The sequence below is a fragment of the Quercus lobata genome, chromosome 4 (assembly GCF_001633185.2).
Source record: "Quercus lobata isolate SW786 chromosome 4, ValleyOak3.0 Primary Assembly, whole genome shotgun sequence".
Classification (NCBI taxonomy): domain Eukaryota; kingdom Viridiplantae; phylum Streptophyta; class Magnoliopsida; order Fagales; family Fagaceae; genus Quercus; species Quercus lobata.
Window position 1 is genome coordinate 50,761,662 of NC_044907.1, and position 21,897 is coordinate 50,783,558.

The window sequence follows — 21,897 nt, forward strand, 5'->3', positions numbered from 1 at the left end:
ATTCTATATAGTTATCACAAATCCCCATCCATCCACACTAATGTATATTATATTTCTTTTTTTCAAATCTCAATTATTATTATTATTATTTTTTTTTTACTTTTCACAATTCTTATCCCAATCAACAAATTCAAATGTCCCATTGGGTATCAACTTCTTACAGTCCTCTATCTTATTTTTAAACACTATTCCATGTTACCTGACCTCATTTAAAAAAAAAAAAAATACTCTCAATTATTTATATATCACTTTTAAGTATTATAACACTAAGCCAAAAAAAACAAACAAATAAAAAAAGAACATTATTGCAAGCGCAAAGCACGTGTGATGAGTATAGTATTGAATAATAATGAGAACAATGAGTAATTAATATAATATAATTGAACACATACTCATTGGACTTAGGCTTTTTGAGTTAAAGTGTATTTCTATATGTTATATTAATTACATAAGAAAGCTCTTCAAGGTATTTATCTCCCCAACAGTTGGTGTATCATCTTTATTAGATTTTTAAATATGTTAAAATTTGATAAATAAGCTATGTTTTTTTTTTTTTTTTTATTTTTTTTAAATAAATAAAAAGGTAGGATCATGGAAGTAAATCACATCCCACTAGGTAAAATATACCATAGGATTCCCTCATTAGCCAACGGCCTTGGTGCTAATGAGTCCCACACTACTTGAACTCAAGCGCTATGGTGAGGTGGACAAAGTGCTTGAGCACTAAATCCCCAACACCGGGTTAATTATGTTCACTTCTGTTATATATTCCATTTATTTTTGACCATTCGGATCAGAATGTTTCTTAGCATTTCTATGATTGTGAAATTTAGGGTGTATAATTGTATATTAAGGTTTCCTAGGTTTTGTTCTTTTTTTTTTTTTAAATCTTGTTTGGGTTGGAATTTTTAGGGGTTAAGCCGCCTGAAATCCAAATCATTGATGGGCATGGGCAGTTGGGCACCTTGCATTGATAACCTCAAGCTACAGATTTTTATTTTCTTAGTAGTGTCCTACAAAGAATAAAACAAAAACGTCACGGTCTAAACCACGTTCCATGAGAAAACAATCAGCAGTTAACATCACCAAAGTTTGGTGTTCATTACTAGTTAAGGATAGCAATTATGGGGTTCTAATAGCCTCAAAAAGTCGATAATCAATTCCATCTGAGAGTAGTGAGTAAACTCCTCTTTGTTCACAAGCTGTGCAGTGCAGAGAATGCCTTAACAAGATTGGTCACTAAGCCTGCAAGAAACCACAATCGGGATAAGATTAATAGAGGATTAATTTTCTTTGCAAGTATAAAATTTCTTTGTAGTTCAAACTGTTGTTGTGAAGTAGCAAACACTTCAAACAATACCTATAGCAACAATAGTAATTATCCTAGTGAGCATCGCAACTATGTGCAACTGAAAGGAGAACGCAGAAGCATCTTGTGTAGCATAATGTTACAATTCATTTCTGATAGATGTAAAGGAAAATTCGCAAATTTGATCAAACAAAATTGTAGATTACAAGGAATAGGAACAAGTATGAATACAACTCCAATGAGTCAGAAAAAAGTAAAACACACACACACACACACACTTGGTATTGATCATATATGGTATATGAGTTTGAACATGTCTTCAATTGGGTCTTCTCCCAAATAAATTAGAGCTGAGCAAGCTAGCACTTCTGCTGCTGCAAATAACATCAGTCCTCGTACTCCTGTGCATCCTAGTGTTTGGCATTGGTGATGTTTCAGTTTCATTTACCATTGCTAGCATTCCTTGTTCATCAAACGACTTAGGCCAAACAGCATCGACCGAAACCACCAAAGAAGTCCTGTGCAACCTGAGTCTCGAAACGCATTTCTGAGTCACCCCTCTACACCTCTTTACCTTCAATTTCACAAGTTTGGGGCACCCTTCCCCAACAGCTTCAATCCCAGAATCAGAGACGGGGCAAGTCTTGATGCATAGCTTCTTCAAGGCACAGAATTTTGAAGCAATGAAAGCCATCTCGGAATCCCCAATAGTTTCTGTGTTGCAAAGTGCCATTCTCTCAAGTAAAGGGCAGCTTGAAGCGAGGACATTCAGAGACACAAGCGTTACAGGAAGCCCCATCAGCACCAACTCTTGGAGTTGGCAGCACTTGGAAGCTATAGCCAAGACCCCATCATCGCCAATACTCCCTGCGTGGTCTACATGCAACTTCTTAAGCTTCCTGCACGAGTTTGCAATGGCGTTTAATCCACTGTCTGTACAATCCGTGGCTCGGTTGAGGTATAGAAGTTGAAGGTCAGGGCAAGAAGCAGAGATGGCGGAGAGACCTGCATCACCCATGTGCACATTCTCCATTTGGATCTCGAAAATGCTACTTGTCCTTCCTTGCAGGCTAGTTTCAAGGACTGTGTCCCAATTTCCTGAGCTTCTACACACAACCAGCGTTTTCAAAGCCTTAGAGGAGCAGAGAAGCGGGATGAAAAGGCGAGTGTTGTGAAGATCCTTGAAACAAAGACGCTCGATTTGGATTTGACAGAGGTTGAAATTGAGGGTATTGACATTGTGGGAGTCCAGCTTGCGAAGCCGCTTGAGAGTGAGGTCTCGGAGGGAGTGACAATTAGAGAGCAGAGAAATAAGGCCCTTGACACCAAACCCACAAGAAGCAAACGACAGTTTTGTGAGGAAACGAGGGTGGTGGAGCGAAAAGGCGATGAGGCCATCATCGGATACATCGAGACAGCCTCTGAGTTTGAGTTTGTTGAGTGAAGGAAGCAGTGTGGGAATGAGAGAGAGGACATGGTTGTCAATGCTGAGATGCTTGCGTGAGCACTTGAGGGAGAGAATGGAGACACAGCTGAAACGAGAGAGCAATGCTTGGAGAAGAGAAGCAGAGATATCAGAGAGAGCATGCAAGGAGAGACGATGTCTGGACTTTGAATCCAGTAGCTGCCATCGCTTGCACACTAGAGAGCATGTGTTTCTGTCATGGCAACCCAACTTTTCAAACACATATATTAGGCATTCGTCTGGTAGTGTTTGTGTGAGATCTTTGCCATTACCATTGCCATTGCCATTGATATCATCAGATTTGTTAATGCACTTTGCTGTGTCAGCCCAGCAAGAAGAAGCTTGACCCATATGCCAATTCTACTCTGCTTTGCTCTCTCTCTTCTTCTTTCTCAGTAAAATATGGTGTGTAATTTGATTAGCCCCAAAAAAGAGAGACAAAAGGAAAGAGAAGGAACAGCTTTAATTAATGTACTCAAAAGCAAGCATCAAACAGATATGTTAATAATATTAGTCATACGCATGACAAAAAGAACCTCTCATACTCATAATGTTTTGGTTACCCAAGACACCAGAAGAGACGGGGTAAAGGTTAAGGTTAAGGTTATTCATTGATAGCGGAGAGAGTGTGGGGTTATCTTACCTCTCAAATTAATTAATTTTTGCCACTTGCATTGCTAATCTAGTTTAGCAAAAAGTATTTTCAAGTTTGACTGTGTTTATAAGTGATTTCTGAACTAAAATGGTAAATAGACCAATTTGTAAAAGGAAATGGCAAATCTGGTCCTTGATCATTTCACCCTCCTACCTGAGAATGGCGCGTCTTTGGTCAAATTAATAATTGATATCATGAACAACAAAGGAGTGGGTGGGCCAATTGAGTATTTATATTTTATTGTTGATTAAATATAATTGAGTTGGAGCTTCGAGGATTGTCTAAATTTTATTCCCTAAGTTTAGGGCCAAGTAATTCAATAGTGTTAGGTTGAATAGGCAAACCATGACAAAAATGTAGAGTTTTTGTAAGTCACCAAGTATTGCTTTCAAGTTCAAAATAAAAACACAAGATCAGCTCAAAAGTAGAAGAATTTGGAAGTTCGACAGCTGTTTAATTGACAGTTTGACAGCTATTCAATTGACGTTTTGACTTATGTTCAATTGATCAAAAGACGTCGAAAATTGCAAATCAGTTTTTGCCGACATGTTTTAATTGAGGCCATTGGATTGATTTTAACCTTGTTAAAGTCTCCCGTTCCCATATAAAGGACTATTCTATCATGGATGAATTCTATAAAGCTAGGGAGACAGAAAACCCTATGTTAGTCAAAAAGAAAATCCTAGTAAGTTTAGGAGGGAGAATCTTTTGGGTTGTATTGCTTTGGTGAGATTAGAGTTTGAAGTCACAGAGACATCATCCTAGTGTAAGTGTTGCTGCTATTAAGTAAATCTCCAGAAGGATCTTGGAATTGGTCGAAGATTTAGATTGTGAAATGCTGGTGTGTCATTCGTGGACCGTTCATATAGTTAAAGTGTTAAAAAGTTTTGAAATTATAGATAACTTCATTTATTGGGATTACAGAGTTTAGAAACAAAGGTTTTGTAATAGATTTATATACTTTTGGATTGCTCACTTGGGGAGTGTTTCCCTGTAGTGATTTTTCCCTTAAATAGATTTTCTTGGGTTTTTTACTTTGTCACCACATTATCGTCTCTTTGTGATGATTTTCGACAATTAGTGAAAAATTATTTTTTCAAACCATTTATGCTTTAATTTTATTTTTTAGAGAGTTTCAATCTATGCTTTAATTATGTACACTTGAATCGGAAATTGGCATAAATGAACTATGTAATATATATATACACACACACAAACACACACACACACACACACACACACACATATATATATATATATATATATATTTATATTTTGTTTGGAAGAGAACTCAGTAAAATAACTTGGTTGAATCACTTGCAATTCAACATCTGGGGGTCTACATAATTTTCAAGTAGAAATATTTACTCTCTTATATTGTGAATCAGGATTTAAATTGACCTTTTTCATTTTTGCAAATACTGAATTACTTAATATTTAATTGTTATTCAATAACTTTGAAAACACAACATATTTCATAATATTTTTTACAATTGTTGAGGTGGAAGATTATTATTAGTGTACAATATAAGTAATGTCAGTGATGCTCTCAATAAAAGTGATGTTTCATTAATCAAAGTCTGCCAAATCTACAAGAAGTTGTGAAGTTTATTATGTTTGAAACAATGTTAAATTTCATTTTAAAATGAACAACCATTCTTGTTTAATGAACGTATTTGTTATTTACTTGTTATATATATATATATATATATATATATATATATATAAAAGAGGATTCCAGTATTTCAACTGGACTTTTTTGTAGTTAAAAAAATAACCTCATTAATGAAGGGTAACTTCATTTAGAAATAGGGTTATAAATGTCAAATAACAAATTTCATTTTGAATTCGTAAAAGAACTCCTAAAATTTAGGATTTTTCCCTCATGTTCAAAAAAAAAAAAAAAAAAAAATACAGTTACTACTTATTTCTAAAGTTTATCATTTTTATTTGTTTGAAAAGTAAAAAAAAAAAATATTTCCAAATTATAATAAATGCAAATTATTAATTCTTAGAAAAATAAAATAAAATAGAAGAGTCTCTAAGCATGCACAACGTGCGTACTTAGAGTCTAGTATATATATATATATATATATATATATATATATATATAAAAGTACAAATATATGAAGTGTTTGACAAATTGATTAAAAGCTGATACAAATTGAACCAAAGATAAAAATGGTTTAAAATCGGATAAGCTTTATTTTATCTATTGTGTCTAGAATTAGGTTAATACTAGTTTTAATTAGTATGTAGTTTATGAAAATATCAAATTTAAAATTATTTTATACTTGGAATTTGTATGTCAAAATATGAAAATTTGATTTTATTCGAAAGAATTAAAGTGTTGCAGAGTCCCACACTTCTTTTGTTGAAGTAAATACAATTGGTATGATTTGAAATTTCAATTTCCTGTGAGTTGATTTAGTGAAATCCCATATTTCGTATATTAGAAAAAGGAAAAATCTATTAGGTTTAGGATTAATCTTTGATAAGAGGTCAAATCGCAAAAAATATCAATTCATTTTATTAAATTTCTTCCAAGACAAGGATTCAACAATTATTTAGCCAAAATCAAGTAACTATTCCTACGTTGTTGAAGATGAATAAGGAACGTCAGTCTTTTATAATTTTGTCATCATCTAATTGTAGAATTCTCTTATATGGTAATATATCTAGTCCCAATTTTAAACCTATTTTTCAACAAATTAAAAACAATTAAACCAGTTGTATTTTTCTTAGCAATTTTGTGGTTTGCCAAACACCTCCCTATACATACATTAAGTAATACTTTAAATAAACTAAAAGAAATTTAGCCAAACAAACCCGGTCCCGTCTCTTGTGGACATGAATGCGATTTACTGGGAGTACGAGATAGATTAAAATTTTTATATTTTTGAGAATCTGAGAGATTAAAATAATCACTAAAAAGTATGAAGATAATTTTTGGAGAAAGTTAATAGAAAGCCCACAGTTCGTCCTTTTTATCAAATTAAAAACCTTAATTTTTTTTCAATTTAAATCTCAAATTTCAAAAGTCATGATAGTCTAATCACTTCATTCATATCTTTGAAAAACCTCTAATGGAACAATAAGTGAGTATTGAGGATGAATTTTTCGCAGCAGCAACCCAGTCTACAAAACAGTCCAAGCAAGATCAGCTCTATGCTCTATTTTATTTTATTTGATTATATCTCATTCTCATTCCTTTTGGCCCAAGCCCACTTGAAAGGGATCTCTTTCGGAGAAACATATGGAAATGTGGTTTGGAGGCCCAAGAGAGCACTTTGATTTTTGATGGGGTTTGAAACCAAACTTCTCCTTAGGAGGATAGATGGGCCGATTTAGGTGAGATCCAATGTAGATTCAACTTTCTATTCAATCGTGGGATCTAGGCGGTCAGGGGGAGGGGGGGAGGGGGGACCACCACGGCTCCTATCTTCCCGAGAATCCATACATCCCTTATTAGTATATGGACGACTATCTCTCAAGCATTGGTTTAGGTTTGGCCTCAATAGGAAAATAAAACGGAGCACCTAACAATGTATCTTTACAGACCAAGAACTACGAGATCGCCCCTTTCATTCTAGGGTGAAGGAGGGATCGTACCATTTGAGCCTTTTTTTATGCTTTTCTTGGAGGTTTGGCGAAAGCTGCAATTAATAGGATTTTCCTAATACTCCCTTTCTGAAAGGAAGAAGTTAAAATTCTTTTTCCTCTCTGAAGGGATTAGGAGATTGGATCTAGCCATAAGAAGAATGCTTAGCTGATAAATAACTCACTTCTTGGTCTTCAACCCAGCTAAGAAAGTTTCTTTGGATAGAAGAAGGAGAGAGGAAGGGGATGGATTTCCTTGAGTTTCTTTGAGCCCAATTTGACGGGAGATCGATGAGATTGATATTCAAATATTTCTTCTTAGAATGTATTGATTTGAACCCATAAGCGGGCCCATTGCCCCATAGCATGTTTCCGCTAGAAGCATATCCCTGTATTTCTACTATAGAATCTCCTAATTGTTCCAGAGCAACTAGAAAGAGATTCTTTAACTAGAAAGAATTCAGTTCAGATGTAGGATACCTATCCAGAAGTTTTCGCAACTCAATCATGTATGATGGAATCATCAAAGATTTGACCTTTTCGAATTTTGTTTATAACTCATTATAGGCTCGAGAAACAAAGAGAAGATGTGTACAAATGAGATATCCAGCAACAAGAAGAAGGAATAGGATTGAATAGAGGAACTTCTAAACATTTTGCCATCTTAGATGTGTACACTTTTGAGCTCAAAGTAAGAAGCATAAGGCTTAGAGCATGTGCATTTCCATTAGTGCTTAAGTGCCCCACGTGTAAGTCCAAGACTAAGACATGTTCCTTTGTTGCTCATTCCTCATTTCACGCTCATTCCTTATTTCACTCTCTGTTTCACTTTGAACTCAAACCTCCAAATTTTGCAACATCATTTGGTTCAAAATCTTCAAGAAAAGTTAGCAAGCTACCTTAATTAAACAAATTATAAAAATTAACACGAAGCCAAACCATCATTTTCCCATGAAACCTATGGCTCAAAATTAGCAAAATTCAAAAGAACCATAATTTAAGAGTAGTCATTACTCATTGGGGATTTTAGACACACTAAGAGGTCTCTATAAAAGCCAAGTGGGTGGGAACATGAAAAGGAAAAAAAAAGGCTTCATAAACCTCAAAATCTCTTCATTTACTATTAGCCACAAAAGCACAATGTGGGATGTTAGAAATATTGAAATATTGTATTATATTTTTCAAGTAATAAAATATACATGAGTGCCTTTATATAGGAGGCAGAGTGTGCAGTACAAGTATGTGTGCTATACAAGTAAATAAGATAGGCCTACGGCCTAAGGCCTATAGTCTATTACACGTTAACAACTCCCCTCAAACTCAAGATAGGTGTGAGACCAACTTGAGGTTGTCAACCAAAGCGTGAAAGTGTCCCTTAAGATGTGACTTGGTGAAGATATTTGTAAGTTGATCTTTAGAGAAGACTGAGAACAATTGGAGAGCACCATAGACAAAATGATAATGGATAAAATGACAATCAAGCTCGATGTGTTTAGTCCGTTCATGAAATACATCATTGTGAGCAATATGAATGGCATTTTAGTTATCACAATAAAGAGAAGTAGCAGAGGATGTAGACACACCTAAATTCTTAAGAAGCCATCGAAGCCAAAGGAGTTCAGATTTGGTATTAGCAAGGGCATGATATTTCGCTTTAGTATTGGAGTAGGCCATAAAGGTTTGTTTCTTGCTTCGCCAAGAGATCAGAGAAGAATTAAGAAGAAAACAATAACTAGTGGTTGACCTTTGATCAGTGGGATCTCCTACCCAATCAGCATAAGAGAATGCAAAGAGAACAAGAAGAGACTAAGCAGAGTAGAAAAGGCCATGAAAGAGAGTGCCCTTTAGATATCGAAGAATGCGCATGACAAAAATATAGTGAGTTGGTCGTAGAGCAGACAGAAACTGGCTCACTTGGTGAAAAACATAAGAAATGTTTAGATGAGTGACGGTGAGATAAACTAGGTTGCCAACCAGTCGTCTGTAAAGAGAGGGATTAGACAGTGGTTTTCCAGCAAGGGAGTTAGATACGCATTAAGTTTAACTAGAGTGTCAACAATCTAACTATCAATGAGTTTAGCTTGAGACAATAGTTCAGAAGCATACTTGGCTTGAGTAATATAAAACCCATTAGTGGAATGAGTGATTTTAAGACCCAAAAAGTAGTTGAGATGTCCAAGATCTTTCATCTTAAATTGCTAGCTAAGAAAATTCGTGAGTTCTTGAATGCCACTAAGGTCATCATCAGTTATGATCATGTCATCCACATATAAGAGAAGCAAAATAGTGCCTTTGTTGATGCGAAGAAGAAATAAGGCAGAATCATAAGGACTAGTAGTGTAACCCAAGCGTAAGATGGGCATAAGATGGTGGAGCTGAATTTGGCAAACCAAGCTTATGGAACTTGTTTAAGGCCATAAAGTGTACATCAAAGGTAACAAACCTTGTTCAATTCAATAGAGAGATCAGGAGGAGGTTGCATATAAACTTTTTCACTTAAGTTCTCATTAAGGAAGACATTTTTGACATTCATCTGAAAAGAGTTCCATTTATTGGCAGTGGCAATAACTAAAATGGCATGAACAGATGAGATTCGAGCAACCGAAGCAAACGTCCCTTTATAATCATTCTATACTCCTGTGCAAAACCATTTGCAACAAGACTAGCTTTATAGTGCTAAATGGACCTATCAGCATGAATCTTGATCCTGTAGATCCACTTACAACCAATCACAAACTTCTTAGGGGGGAGAGTCACCAAATCCTAAGTACGATTTTTAGATAAAGCATCAAATTCCTCTTTCATTGCAATCTGCCATAAGGGGTTAGTGGAGGCCTCACGATTGGTGTGAGGCTTGTGTAGTGTAGTAAGGGCAGTGTAACAATGATAGTCAAGTAAATGTGCAGGAATTGATCTTACCCATGTTGAGTAACGAGGTGGAATGCCATGTGCAAGATCTTCAGGCAGAGTAGAAGCAGGGGACCCAAGCTCAAAGTTGGGTAGCTTGTTTTCAACCTGCTCATCTTCCACCTATTTATTTGAGGGTGATCTAGGAGAGGCATAAAAAATATTTGGTGGTTGGACAGAGAAGTTTATAGGAGAATCAGGAGCAACTATAGAAGGAATATATGACTCGTTTGGAAAAAGTTCTAAGACAGAGGAGGTAGACAAGAAAGAATGGAAGTGGGAGAGCTCAATAAAGGAGTGATGTTCCTAGAAGACAACATTTAGGGAAATACGGAAACGATGAGAGATAGGATCATAACATCGATACCTCGTTTGAGTTTCTTCATAGCCAAGAAAACAAAAAAGTCTAGATTGAGGCTCAAGTTTGTTCTGCCCATGAGGCTAAAAAAGAACAAAACAAGCAGAAATTGCTAGCTAAGAAAATTATTGAGTTCTTGAATGCCATTAAGGTCATCACTAGTTATGATCATGTCATCCACATAGAGGAGAAGCAAAATAGTGTCTTTGTCGGTGCGACGAAGAAACAAGGCAGAATCATAAGGACTAGCAGTGTCACCCAAGCATAAGATGGTGGAGCTGAACTTGGAAAACCAAGCTCGTGGAGTTTGTTTAAGGCCATAAAGTGTATGTCGAAAGTAACAAACCTTGTTCAATTTAATAGAGAGACTAGGAGGAGGTTGCATGTTAGAACATATGTGATTCACTTGTTAGGAACATATGTCACTATTTTATGTAATTGGCTAACCCTTTGACAAAACGTACTTTACTTGTAATTGGGTAGATCTAGGTGTTTTTAATACTTTAGGAAATAAGATTTCAAGTTCAAGTGTTAAAGCCATGCAAGTTTGTCCAAGAATCAAGTGAGAAAGTGCTAAATTTTAAAGCTTGATAGCTGCTCGACACCTCTCGACACCTGGCTTATCTATCGAGCTCTTCAGTTGCTTCTTATCGCAATCTCGACACCTCTCGATAACTAGGTCGATCGATCGAGCAAATTTCTGACCCTTCGACACCTGCTTGACACCTCCTATCTGTTGAGGTTTAAGAAAGAATTAGCAATTTTGATATGTTTTCTTGGAATTCGTGAATGTGTCTTTGGGACTTCTTTTCTCGTAACCCTAGACATATATAAGGCTTATTTTAGAGGCCGTCACATAAGAGAATACAAGGAGAACATATGCAAAAGGTGACCGATGGCTTATTCTCTCTGAAAGAAGCTACTGCGTCTTTGTGCCTTAGGGTTTTGTAACCAAGTGCTTTTTGATCTTCATTGTTGATGAAGTGAAGAACTTTGCAGCCAACATCTTCTTCTAGTTGTGTGTTAGTCACGTACTGGGAGCCGTGCATCATTGGTTAGTCACGTACTGAGATCCATGCAACAAAAAGGGTGGCGTTCATATATTGAAGAGTTTAGAGGTTCTGAAGCGGTAGAAGGTTTCTGCTGTAAGTTCATCTACAGGGATTGTAGAGTCTAGGGACAAAGGTTTTGTACTAGATCTGAAACTTCTCTTTACTATAGTGGATTGCTTTTTGGGAAGGTTTCCCCCCAGGTTTTTCACTGTAAAACTAGTTTGTTTCATTGGTTTTCTTGGGTCATCATATATTGTCTTATTTATTTTTCCGTTGCATGATTTTGACATGATATTGATGTTTGTTTGTTTTAACAAGTTTTATTCTTAATAAATCTAATTAACAACTTGGGTTTAAAACTTGTTAATTTTATCAACCGGGGTCTAAATTTCCCAACAAGTGGTATCAGAGCAGGTACACTTTGATTGGATTAATTTCCTGAGTGTGATCCTTGACCCCTGTTGTCATGGATCGTGGACAGTCTCTTTTGATTCCTCCTTTATTTGATGGAACTAATTATGCGTACTGGAAAGTTCATATGAAAGTTTTTTTGCAGGCTCTAGGTAAACAGGTATGACAAGTCGTTGAAGTTGGCTGGATTAAGCTAAAGGAAGCGTCGATGGATTGGGATGAAGAAACAATCAAAGCGGCAAATTTCAATAGTAGGGCCTTGAATGCTTTGTTTTGTGGGGTGACCAATAAGGAATTCAAGAAAATATCATCCACGGAAGTTGCCAAGGAAGCATGGACCATTCTTGAGACCACCTATGAAGGTACCAAGGCAGTAAAGACAGTGAAACTTCAAAGACTCACTAGTAGTTTTGAAGAAATAAGGATGGAGGAGGATGAGACCTTTGTTGAGGTCTATGCTAAACTCATGGATATTGTGAATTCTGCCTTCAACCTTGGAGAATTTATAGCAGAATCCAAAATTGTGAGGAAAATCCTTAGGTCCTTACCTGAAAAATTCCATGCCAAGATCACTGCCATTGAGGAAGTGAAGGACATTGATCAACTTCCTTTGACTGAGCTTGTAGGGAACCTTCAAACCTATGAGATGGGATTAGGCTCAATGGGAAAAGGTGGAAAGAGTAAAAACTTGGCTCTTAAGGGTATAGAGGAAGAGATTGAGGACTCTGAAGATGAAGACGAAAGTGAAGATGAAGATGAGGATGAGGATCTAACTTTCGTAACTGATGAGATTATCAAGTTTCTTCAATTTAGGAAAAAGGATAAGGGCAAACCTCGTAGGAAATCTAAATCCTCAAGGAAGGGCAAGAATGAGAAACCCCTCATCCAATGCCATGAGTGCAAAGGTTTTGGTCATATGAGGATAGAGTGCCCAAACTACCTCATGAAGGAAAAGACCAAGAAGTCAAAAGATAAAGGGTTGGTTGCTACCTGGAGTGATACTGAGTATGACTCTTCTAATGAGTATATGGGTGAATGTAGTCACGTTATGGCCTTTGCTGCCTCAACCGATAAGGTGATTGTGGAGAGTGCTAGTGACAGTGAGGATTCTTCTTCTGATGAAGTACCCAAGAAGATGACCTTTCAGGAAGCCTATGATAAGCTATGCACTGAATTTATAAAATCTGAGAAGACTTCTCATCTTTGTAGAAAAGAGCAAACTGAGGTAAAAACTGAAAAAGCTGATCTGTTAGTCAAACAAGATGAGATTACAAGGTTAGTTGAAACTCTTGTTATGAAGAACACCTCATTAGAAGAGAATGTCAAGAATCTCGAGGTTGAGCTTACTCAAGCTAGAACTCAAATAGAGAGGATGTCTAGTGCAAAGCTTGATGAGGTATTGAGTGCTCAAAAGCCTAAATTTGATAAGACTAGCTTAGAATATGCTGTTTCCTCCAACCCCTCTTCTTTCATGGCTTTTGGATCAAGGACTGTCTTTGTGCCACAATATGAGATAGGTGATAAAGGTATGAAATCCAAAACTGTTTTGGCTAATTCTAAATCCTTTGTTAGACATCATGTTTGTCACCATTGTGGTGTTTCTAGACGCATTCATCCTAATTGTTTTAAGTTGTATCCTCATAAGCAATTGTTCAAACGGTCACAGGCTTCCTCTCAAGGACCTATACCTTTGTTTGGAAAGTTATTAAAAGCTTTGGGCTTTTAAACTCACTTTCAGGAGAATTTTAATTCTTCTATGTCCTTTAGTAGACATACTAGGACACGTGACTTTTCATCTTCACGGCCAAAGACTCGTGCTGTGTGGGTGAGAAAGAAGCCTAAGACTTAATTGTCTTTTCTGTTTGTCCTCTACTTTAATTCTTTCTATCTAAAGTAGGACTCTCTTTGCTTGATTTCTTATCTGCTTTTGGAATCATGCTTTCATGCATTTGCACATTTCTATCATGCCTTCATGCATATGCATATTTCTTTCATGCTTTTATGTTGTTTGTTTTTCAAAATAAAAAGAGAAAAATCAGAAAAATACAAAAACAGTGTGTATTTTGTGTACATTGGTACTTGTGTACCTTGGATGGCCATTGAAACAAAATTTTCTAAACTTTGTATCTCTTGTAACTTAGATGAGCATCTCTATGCACAACTAAGTAAGTGAGCTTTGTGGCTCTTGTTTGTGATGAGTAAGATTAAGTTATTTCTTGTACTTAACACTCGTATCACTCTTTTTGACGAGAAGGACTAGAAAATCTTAAAAGAAAGACATAAATAACCATCTCACCACTGTTGCCCGCCAATCATGAAATGACATCTGTATGCTTCGGCATAGCAAAAGTGCAGTATCAATAACATTTGTGTGCTTTGGCATAGGAAAATTGGAATGTCAAAAGCTTAACATAATTGGGTATTTCTTTTCGATCTCTTATATGCCCATGCATGATTTGCTTAAAAAGAAAAATATGCAAAGAAAAAAAAAAAAGATTAAAATGCTTTAAATATGATTGCAAACGTGTCTTCTAGGAGATGTGAGAGTTATAGGATGTACCTCGAATGTGATAGTCTTCATCAAATAATTATGATTGTGTGTGAGTTAAAGTGATTTTCTCATATCTCAAATCGTCATAACTAGTTGACACTTATGCAATCTTGTGATGTTTTTCACACGCAACACACAATATTCTTTGCTACCTTTGATACATGTGCATGTACAATGTGATTTGGCCATCACAAGGTTTTACATGTGTTAATGTATGCTTACTAAACTGTCTTGACTTGTTTTCGAAATATAAAATTGGTTAGACTTATTTAGTGTGTGTGTGTGTTTTGGGATCTATGTGCATAACATTTTTCTTGTTGAGAGATTTGTTTTTCACATGTTTTGCATCCTTCTATTATCTTGTCATCCATAGCACCTTGTTTCCTTACATTCATGCATTTATATGGATTTCTTGTGCCCCCTTGATCATCCTTGATCATTTTTATGTCTCTCGGGTGAAGCTTTCTAGTTTCTTGTACCCTTTGTCAATCATGACAAAAATGGGGAGAAATTGTGGAGACTTTGTAAGTTTTTTTTATTTATTATTATTTCTTAAAAAAAATTCTACATGTTAGGGGGAGAAATACATGCCTCTATAAGGGGGAGATGTGTTTCATCTTATTAGGGGGAGTGCTTACCTCCTTCTTCTTATACATCGGTCTTGTGACCATGTTTACATATATTGTACTTTTTATTCTTTATATGTTGATGTATGTTTTCTTCACCTACCTTTACATGTGTTGTTTTTTTTTTTTCTATCTTTATACATATGTTTCTTATTACTTGTATGCAATCTATTATTTCTATTTCACACAAAGATGCATTGATGAATTTTGTTTAAAGTGTTACATAAATACAGGTTGTCAAAGTTTACTAAACTTTCTTCTTGCAAAGTTTTTCAAGAGTTTGTGTTAGGATAGATTTTATTGTATTCAACAAGTGAATATGAGTTGAGTGATTTATAACTTCTCTCATATATTCATTTGCTTGTTGTGATTTTGTCACGGATTGTCAAAGAAGGAGATTGTTAGGATATCGACACCTCCTATCTATCGAGGTTTAAGAAAGAATTAGAAATTTTGATATGTTTTCTTGGAATTTGTGAATGTGTCTTTATGACTTCTTTTCTCTTAACCCTAGACATATATAAGGCTTATTTTAGAGGCCGTCACATAAGAGAATACAAGGAGAACATATGCAAAAGGTGACCGATGCTTTATTCTCTCTGAAAGAAGCTACTGCGTCTTTGCGCCTTAGAGTTTTGTAACCAAGTGCTTCTTGATCTTCATTGTTGATGAAGTGAAGAACTTTACAGCCAATATCTTCTTCTAGTTGGTGTGTTAGTCACATACTAGGAGTCGTGCATCATTAGTTAGTCGCTTACTGGAATCCGTGCAACAAAAAAAGTGGCGTTCATATATTGAAGAGTTAAGAGGCTCTGAAGCAGTAGAAGGTTTCTGCTCTGAGTTCATCTACGGGGATTGTAGAGACTAGGGACAGAGGTTTTGTACTAGATTTGAAACTTCTCTTTACCATAGTGGATTGCTTTTTGGGAAGGTTTTCCCCCCAGGTTTTTCACTGTGAAACTAGTATGTTTCATTAGTTTTCCTAGATCATCATATTTTGTCCTATTTATTTTTCCATTGCATGATTTTGACATGATATTGATGTTTATTTGTTTTAACAAGTTTTATTCATAATAAATCTAATTAACAACTTGGGTTTAAAACTTGTTAATTCTATTAATTGGGGTCTAAATTTCCCAACATTGCATATAAAATTCATCAATTAAATTCCCATTAAGGAAGACATTTTTGACATTCATCTGAAAAAAGTCCCATTTACAGGCTATGGCAACAACTAAGAGGGCACGAACAAATGAGATTCAAGCAACTGTTAGGGACATAATTTTATGTAATTGGCATATCCTTTGACAAAACACACTTTACTTATATTTAGGTAAATTTAAGTAGATTTAAGATGATCATTACAAGTGGTTACATTAAAGACATGAAGATTACTCAAGAATTACTCAAGAAAAGTGCAATCTGTAGGTCTCGATACCTCCTCGACAAAATCTCGATCTGTCGAGATTCATTAAAGCTTGACAGATGTCTCAATCTATTGAGCTTATGGGATTTAGATTATAGCCAGCAACGTTTTTATTCTAAAAGACTATTTGTTTATGGGTTTTGTATAATCCTTATAGGACTAGGAAAACCCAAGGTTTGTGGGTTTGTATAATCCTTATTGAATTAAGAAGTCCCAAGGTTTGTGTAAACCTATTTGGAATAGGAGAGCCCATTAAGCACCTATTTTAATGGAAGTGGAAAAAAAAAAACCCTAACCCTAAAGAGCTTCATACGGTTTTCTTTTTGAAACCATAGCCTCTTCCTACAAAAGAAAGAATTCTTGCTGTGTTTCTTGTACGCCTTTGGGTTTTGTAACCAAGTAAAGTCTCTTGCACCAACATTGAAGATCTTAGTGGTGTTTCTATGTGAAGCTGCTGCAAATCAACTACAACAATCAAAGGGTTTCTATGAAGTTAGTCATGTATTTGGATTCATGCAAAGTAGTAAGCCGTGTACTGAGATCAGCGCATCAAATTTGTTAGTCACGTACTGGGAGTCGTGCATTGAAAATGAGAGATTGTCACTACAGAACAAGTCCAATTGGGTATTGGAGTAAGGGTTCAACTGTAGGTTGGTATTAGGTATTGGGATTATTTTACTTGTAACCGCTTGTTTTGATAATAGTGGATTCTCGAGAGTGATGACCTTAAAATCACCCTTTTGCCATGTTGGTTTTCCTCATTCGTAAACAAATCACCCGTGTCAAATTTAATTTCCACTGCATTTAGTTATTTGGTGATTTGTTTATGTTACCATGCTCATTGCATGTAATTGAATCTAATTAATTTCACTTGGCTAAATTAATTGATTAATTTATCACAAGTGGTCAATTCGTTTTGGCCTATCAAGTGGTATCAGAGCAGGCACACTCTAATTATGTTTTAATCTTTGATGTGTGATCTATTGACCCCTGTTGTCATGGAAACTCTTGATTGTTTTGATTTGCATGATCTTGTGTTGAATGATGATGATTATGATGATATTCAAGATGCCTATTGTAAGCTTTATAATTTTTGTATGAAATCTCTTAAAAGTTCTACAAAATTAAAAGCTAAATTTAAAAAAGATCAAGCTTGAAAAAGATGATTTGATTGCAAAATTGGATGAAGCCAATAATTTGAATGAGAATTTCAAAAATCAAATTTTATCTCAGGTGGACAAAATTAAGAGTTTGGAAGAGCAACTAGTTGAATTTAAAATTGAAGTTAAAAAATTAACTAGTGCCAAACTTGTTGTTGAGCCTAACTCAAAAGAAAAAGATTTTTATATTCCTCCATTTAAAAGGAATAATGAAGAGTTGAAGGCTAATATTGCTAGGATAGACAAAGGTAAACAATCTGATGTTAACGCTGAAATTTCTAAACCTATGTCTAAAACTCCTCCTAGGTTGAATAAAAATTTTGAATTTGTCCACATTTGTCATCATTGTCATATTGTTGGTCATATTAGGCCAAATTGTCCTAAGTTGAGGTCTCTGTCAACCTCTAAGGTTAGACCTCCTTCTAGGAAGTCGAGTAGCTCTAAAACTGCTCATGTTTGTCACCATTGTGGTGTTTCTAGACATACTCATCCTAATTGCTTTAAGTTGTATCCTTAAAAGCAACTGTCCAAATGGTCGCAGGTTTCCTCTCAAGGACCTATACCTTTGTTTAGGAGTTATTAAAAGCCTTGAGCTTTTTAACTCAATTTTAGGAGAATCTTAATTCTTCTATGTTTTTTAGTAGACATACCAGGACACATGCTTTTTCATCTTCACGGCCAAAGACTTGTGCTGTGTGGGTGAGAAAGGAGCCTAATACTTAATTGTCTTTCTATTTGTCCTTTGCTTTAATTCTTTCTTTCTAAAGTTGGACTTTCTTTCTTGCTTTCTTATTTGTTTTTTGAATCATGCTTTCATGCATTTGCATCTAGTTTTATGCATTACCTTATTAATTTGTTTTTGTTTGTTTTCTTTTCAGTTTTGGTCTATTTTGTTTTTTATATAAATAAAAAAAATTTTGAAAAATTGAAAAATATAAAAACAGTGTGTGTTTGTGTACATTGATATTTGTGTACCTTGGATGGCTATTGAAACAAAATTTTCTAAACTTTGTATCTTTTGTAGCTTAGATGAGCATCTCTATATACAACTAAGCAAGTGAACTCTATGGCTCGTATTTGTGATGAGTAAGATTAAGTAATCTCTTGTACTTAACACTCGTATCACTTTTTTTGACGGGAAGAACTAGAAAATCCTAAGAGAAAGGCATAAAGAACCATCTCACCACTGTTGCCCGCCAATCATGAAATGACATTTGTATGCTTCGACATAGCAAAAGTGCAATGTAAATAACATTTGTATGCTTCGGCATAGCAAAAGTGGAATGTCAAAATGCTTAACATCATTGGATATTTCTTTTCTATCTCTAATATGCCCATGCATGATATGCTTATTAAAAGAAAAAAATGCAAAGAAAAATAAAAAGCAAAAAAATCAAATTGCTTTATATATGATTGCAAGCATGTATTCTAGGAGATGTGGGAGTTATAGTATGTACCTCAATGGTGATAGTCCCCATCAAACAGTTATGATTGTGTTTTAGTTAAAATGATTTTCTCATATCTCAGATCGTCATAACATGTATACACTTATGCAATCTTGCGATATTTTTCACACACAACACATAATATTCTTTGCTACTTTTGATACATGTGCAGGTACAATGTGATTTGGCCATCATAAGGTTTTACATGTGTTAATGTATGCTCACTGAACTGTTTTAACTTGTTTTTGAAATATAAAATTGGTTAGACTTGTTTAGTGTATGTGTGTGTGTTTTTGGGATCTTTGTGCTATTTTTTTTTTTTGGTTGAGAGATGATTTTGTGAGTTCAAAATGTTGTTTGGATCATTGGTTGAGTTGCATACTTGATTGCATTCAAATTTGTGTTTTTCTCTTATTGAAAAACTGTTTTTAAGTAATCTTGACACCTCTCGATACCTGGCTTATCTATCGAGCTCTTCAGTTGCTTTTTAATGCAATCTTGACATCTCTTCATAGCTAGGTGGATCGATCGAGAAATATCCTGTCTCCTCGATAGCTTCTCGATAGCTATTCAATCTATCGAGGTCTGCTCGATAGCTGCCCGACACCTCTCGATCCATCGAGATCCTCTTGCATGCATTGTTTTTCACATGGTTTGCATGTTTCGCTTATCTTTGTGTCCATAGCATCTTGTTTTTCGTTTTCTTGTAGGTCTATGGTTCCTTATTCTCCTCGTTCCCTCTATGTCAGTTTTCTGTCTATCTCCTGTCAAGTCTTTTGGCTTTTTATTCCCTTTGACAATTGTGTCTAAAAGGGGGAGAAATTTGAGAATTGAATGTCATTCCTCAAGAGGAGTAATAGACTTAGGGGGAGAACTTCATGTTAAAGGGAAGAAAGTTTTTGATGTAACTAACTTAGGGGGAGAGTTAGTTTGATACACATTGATATTTGTGTTGTGTATCTTTTAGTTTTGTAACCATTTACATACATCATGTGTTATTTCTATATTTGATAATGATGTATGTGTTTCACTCTCTATCTCACATGTGTTGTTTCTTTTCTCTCTTTATACAAATGTTTCTTGTTTATTTAGCTTGTCATTATTTTCCACATGGTACCTTGATGTGTTTTGTTTAGTGCCTTTCAGGAAAGACAAGTTAAAGCCAAGTCAAGATTCCGAACCTTCTTCTTGCAGCAACTTCCAAGGTTCAGATCTTTTAGACTAGGCTTATTTATTCTGTAATCTTGAGTAGAATGTATTCTAGGATATTCAATGTACTCTTGTGGTTTTGTCACGGATTGCCAAAAGGGAAGATTGTTAGAGACATAATTTTATGTAATTGACATATCCTTTGACAAAACTCACTTTACTTGTATTTGGGTAAATCTAAGTAGATTCAAGATGATTATTACAAGTGGTTACATTGAAGACATGAAGATTACTCAAGAACTGCTCAAGAAAAGTGCAATCTGCAGGTCTCGAAACCACCTCAACAGAATCTCAATCTGTCGAGATTCATTAAAGCTCGACAAATGACTTAATCTATCGAGCTTACGAGATTTAGATTATAGCTAGCTACGTTTTTATTCTAAAATGTTATTTGTTTATGGGTTTTGTATAATCCTTATAGGACTAGGAAAACCCAAGGTTTGTGGGTTTGTGTAATCCTTATTGAACTAGGAAATCCCAAGGTTTGTGTAAACCTATTTGGAATAGGAGAGCCCATTAAGCTTTTATTTAAAGGAAGTGGAAAAAGAAAAACCCTAACCCTAGAGAGCTTCATAAGGTTTTCTTTTTGAAACCATAGCCTTCTCCTACAGAAGAAAGAGTTCTTGCTGCGTTTCTTGTACGCCTTTGGGTTCTATAACCAAGTAAAGTCTCTTGCACCAACATTGAAGATCTTATTGGTGTTTCTATGTGAAGCTGCTGCAAATCAACTACAATAACCTAAGGGTTGCTGTGGAGTTAGTTACGTATTTGGATTCGTGTAAAGTATTAAGCTGTGTACTGGGATCCGTGCATCAAATTGGTTAGTCACGTATTAGGAGCCGTGCATTGAAAATGAGAGATTGTCACTACAAAACAAGTCCAATTGGGTATTGGGATAAATGTTCAACTATAGGTTGGTATAAGGTACTGAGATTCCTTTACTTGTAACCACTTGTTTTGATAATAGTGGATTCTCAAGAGTGGTGAGCTTAAAATCACCTGGTGGGGTTTTTGCCGTGTTAGTTTTCCCCATTCGTAAACAAATCACCCGTGTCAAATTTAATTTCCGCTGCATTTAGTTATTTGGTGATTTGTTTGTGCTACCACGCTCATTGCATGTAATTGAATCTAATTAATTTCACTTGGCTAAATTAATTGATTAATTTATCACAAGGGGTCAATTCGTTTTGGCCTATTAGCAACTAGAGCAAAGGTCTCTTCATAATCAATCCTATACTCCCATGTAAAACTTTTTGAAACAAGACGAGCTTTATAGTGCTCAATGGACCCATCAGCGCGAATCTTGATCCTATAGATCTACTTACAATCAACCACAGAATCCCTAGGAGGGAGAGTTACCAAATCCCAAGTATGATTTTTAGATAAGGCATCAAGTTCCTCTTTCATTATAGCCTGCCATAAGGGGTCGGTGGAGGCCTCATGATAGGTGTGAGGCTTATGTAATGTAACAAGGGCAGTGTAATGATGATAGTTAGGTAAATGTGCAAGAATAGATCTTACTCAAGTTGAGTGATGAGGTGGAATGCCATGTGAAGGATATTCAGGCAAAGCAAAAGTAGGGGACCCAGGCTTAAAGTTGGGTAGCTCGTCTTCGACCTATACATTTTCCACCTATTTATTTGAGGGTGATCTAGGAAAAGTATCAAAAATATCTGGTGGTTGGACAGAGAAGTTTATAGGTGGACCTAGAGCAACTATAGAA

General features: G+C 35.5%; 1 protein-coding gene across 1 annotated transcript; it reads right to left on the reverse strand.

The window, feature by feature from the left end:
- Positions 1 to 1,200: 1,200 nt before the first annotated feature.
- On the reverse strand, positions 1,201 to 3,353 carry LOC115983818 (F-box protein SKIP2-like). Its single transcript, XM_031106642.1, has one exon. It carries the CDS (start codon positions 3,123 to 3,125, stop codon positions 1,629 to 1,631), a length of 1,497 nt encoding a protein of 498 aa, XP_030962502.1. The 5' UTR covers positions 3,126 to 3,353; the 3' UTR covers positions 1,201 to 1,628.
- Between the last annotated feature and the right edge of the window lie 18,544 nt (positions 3,354 to 21,897).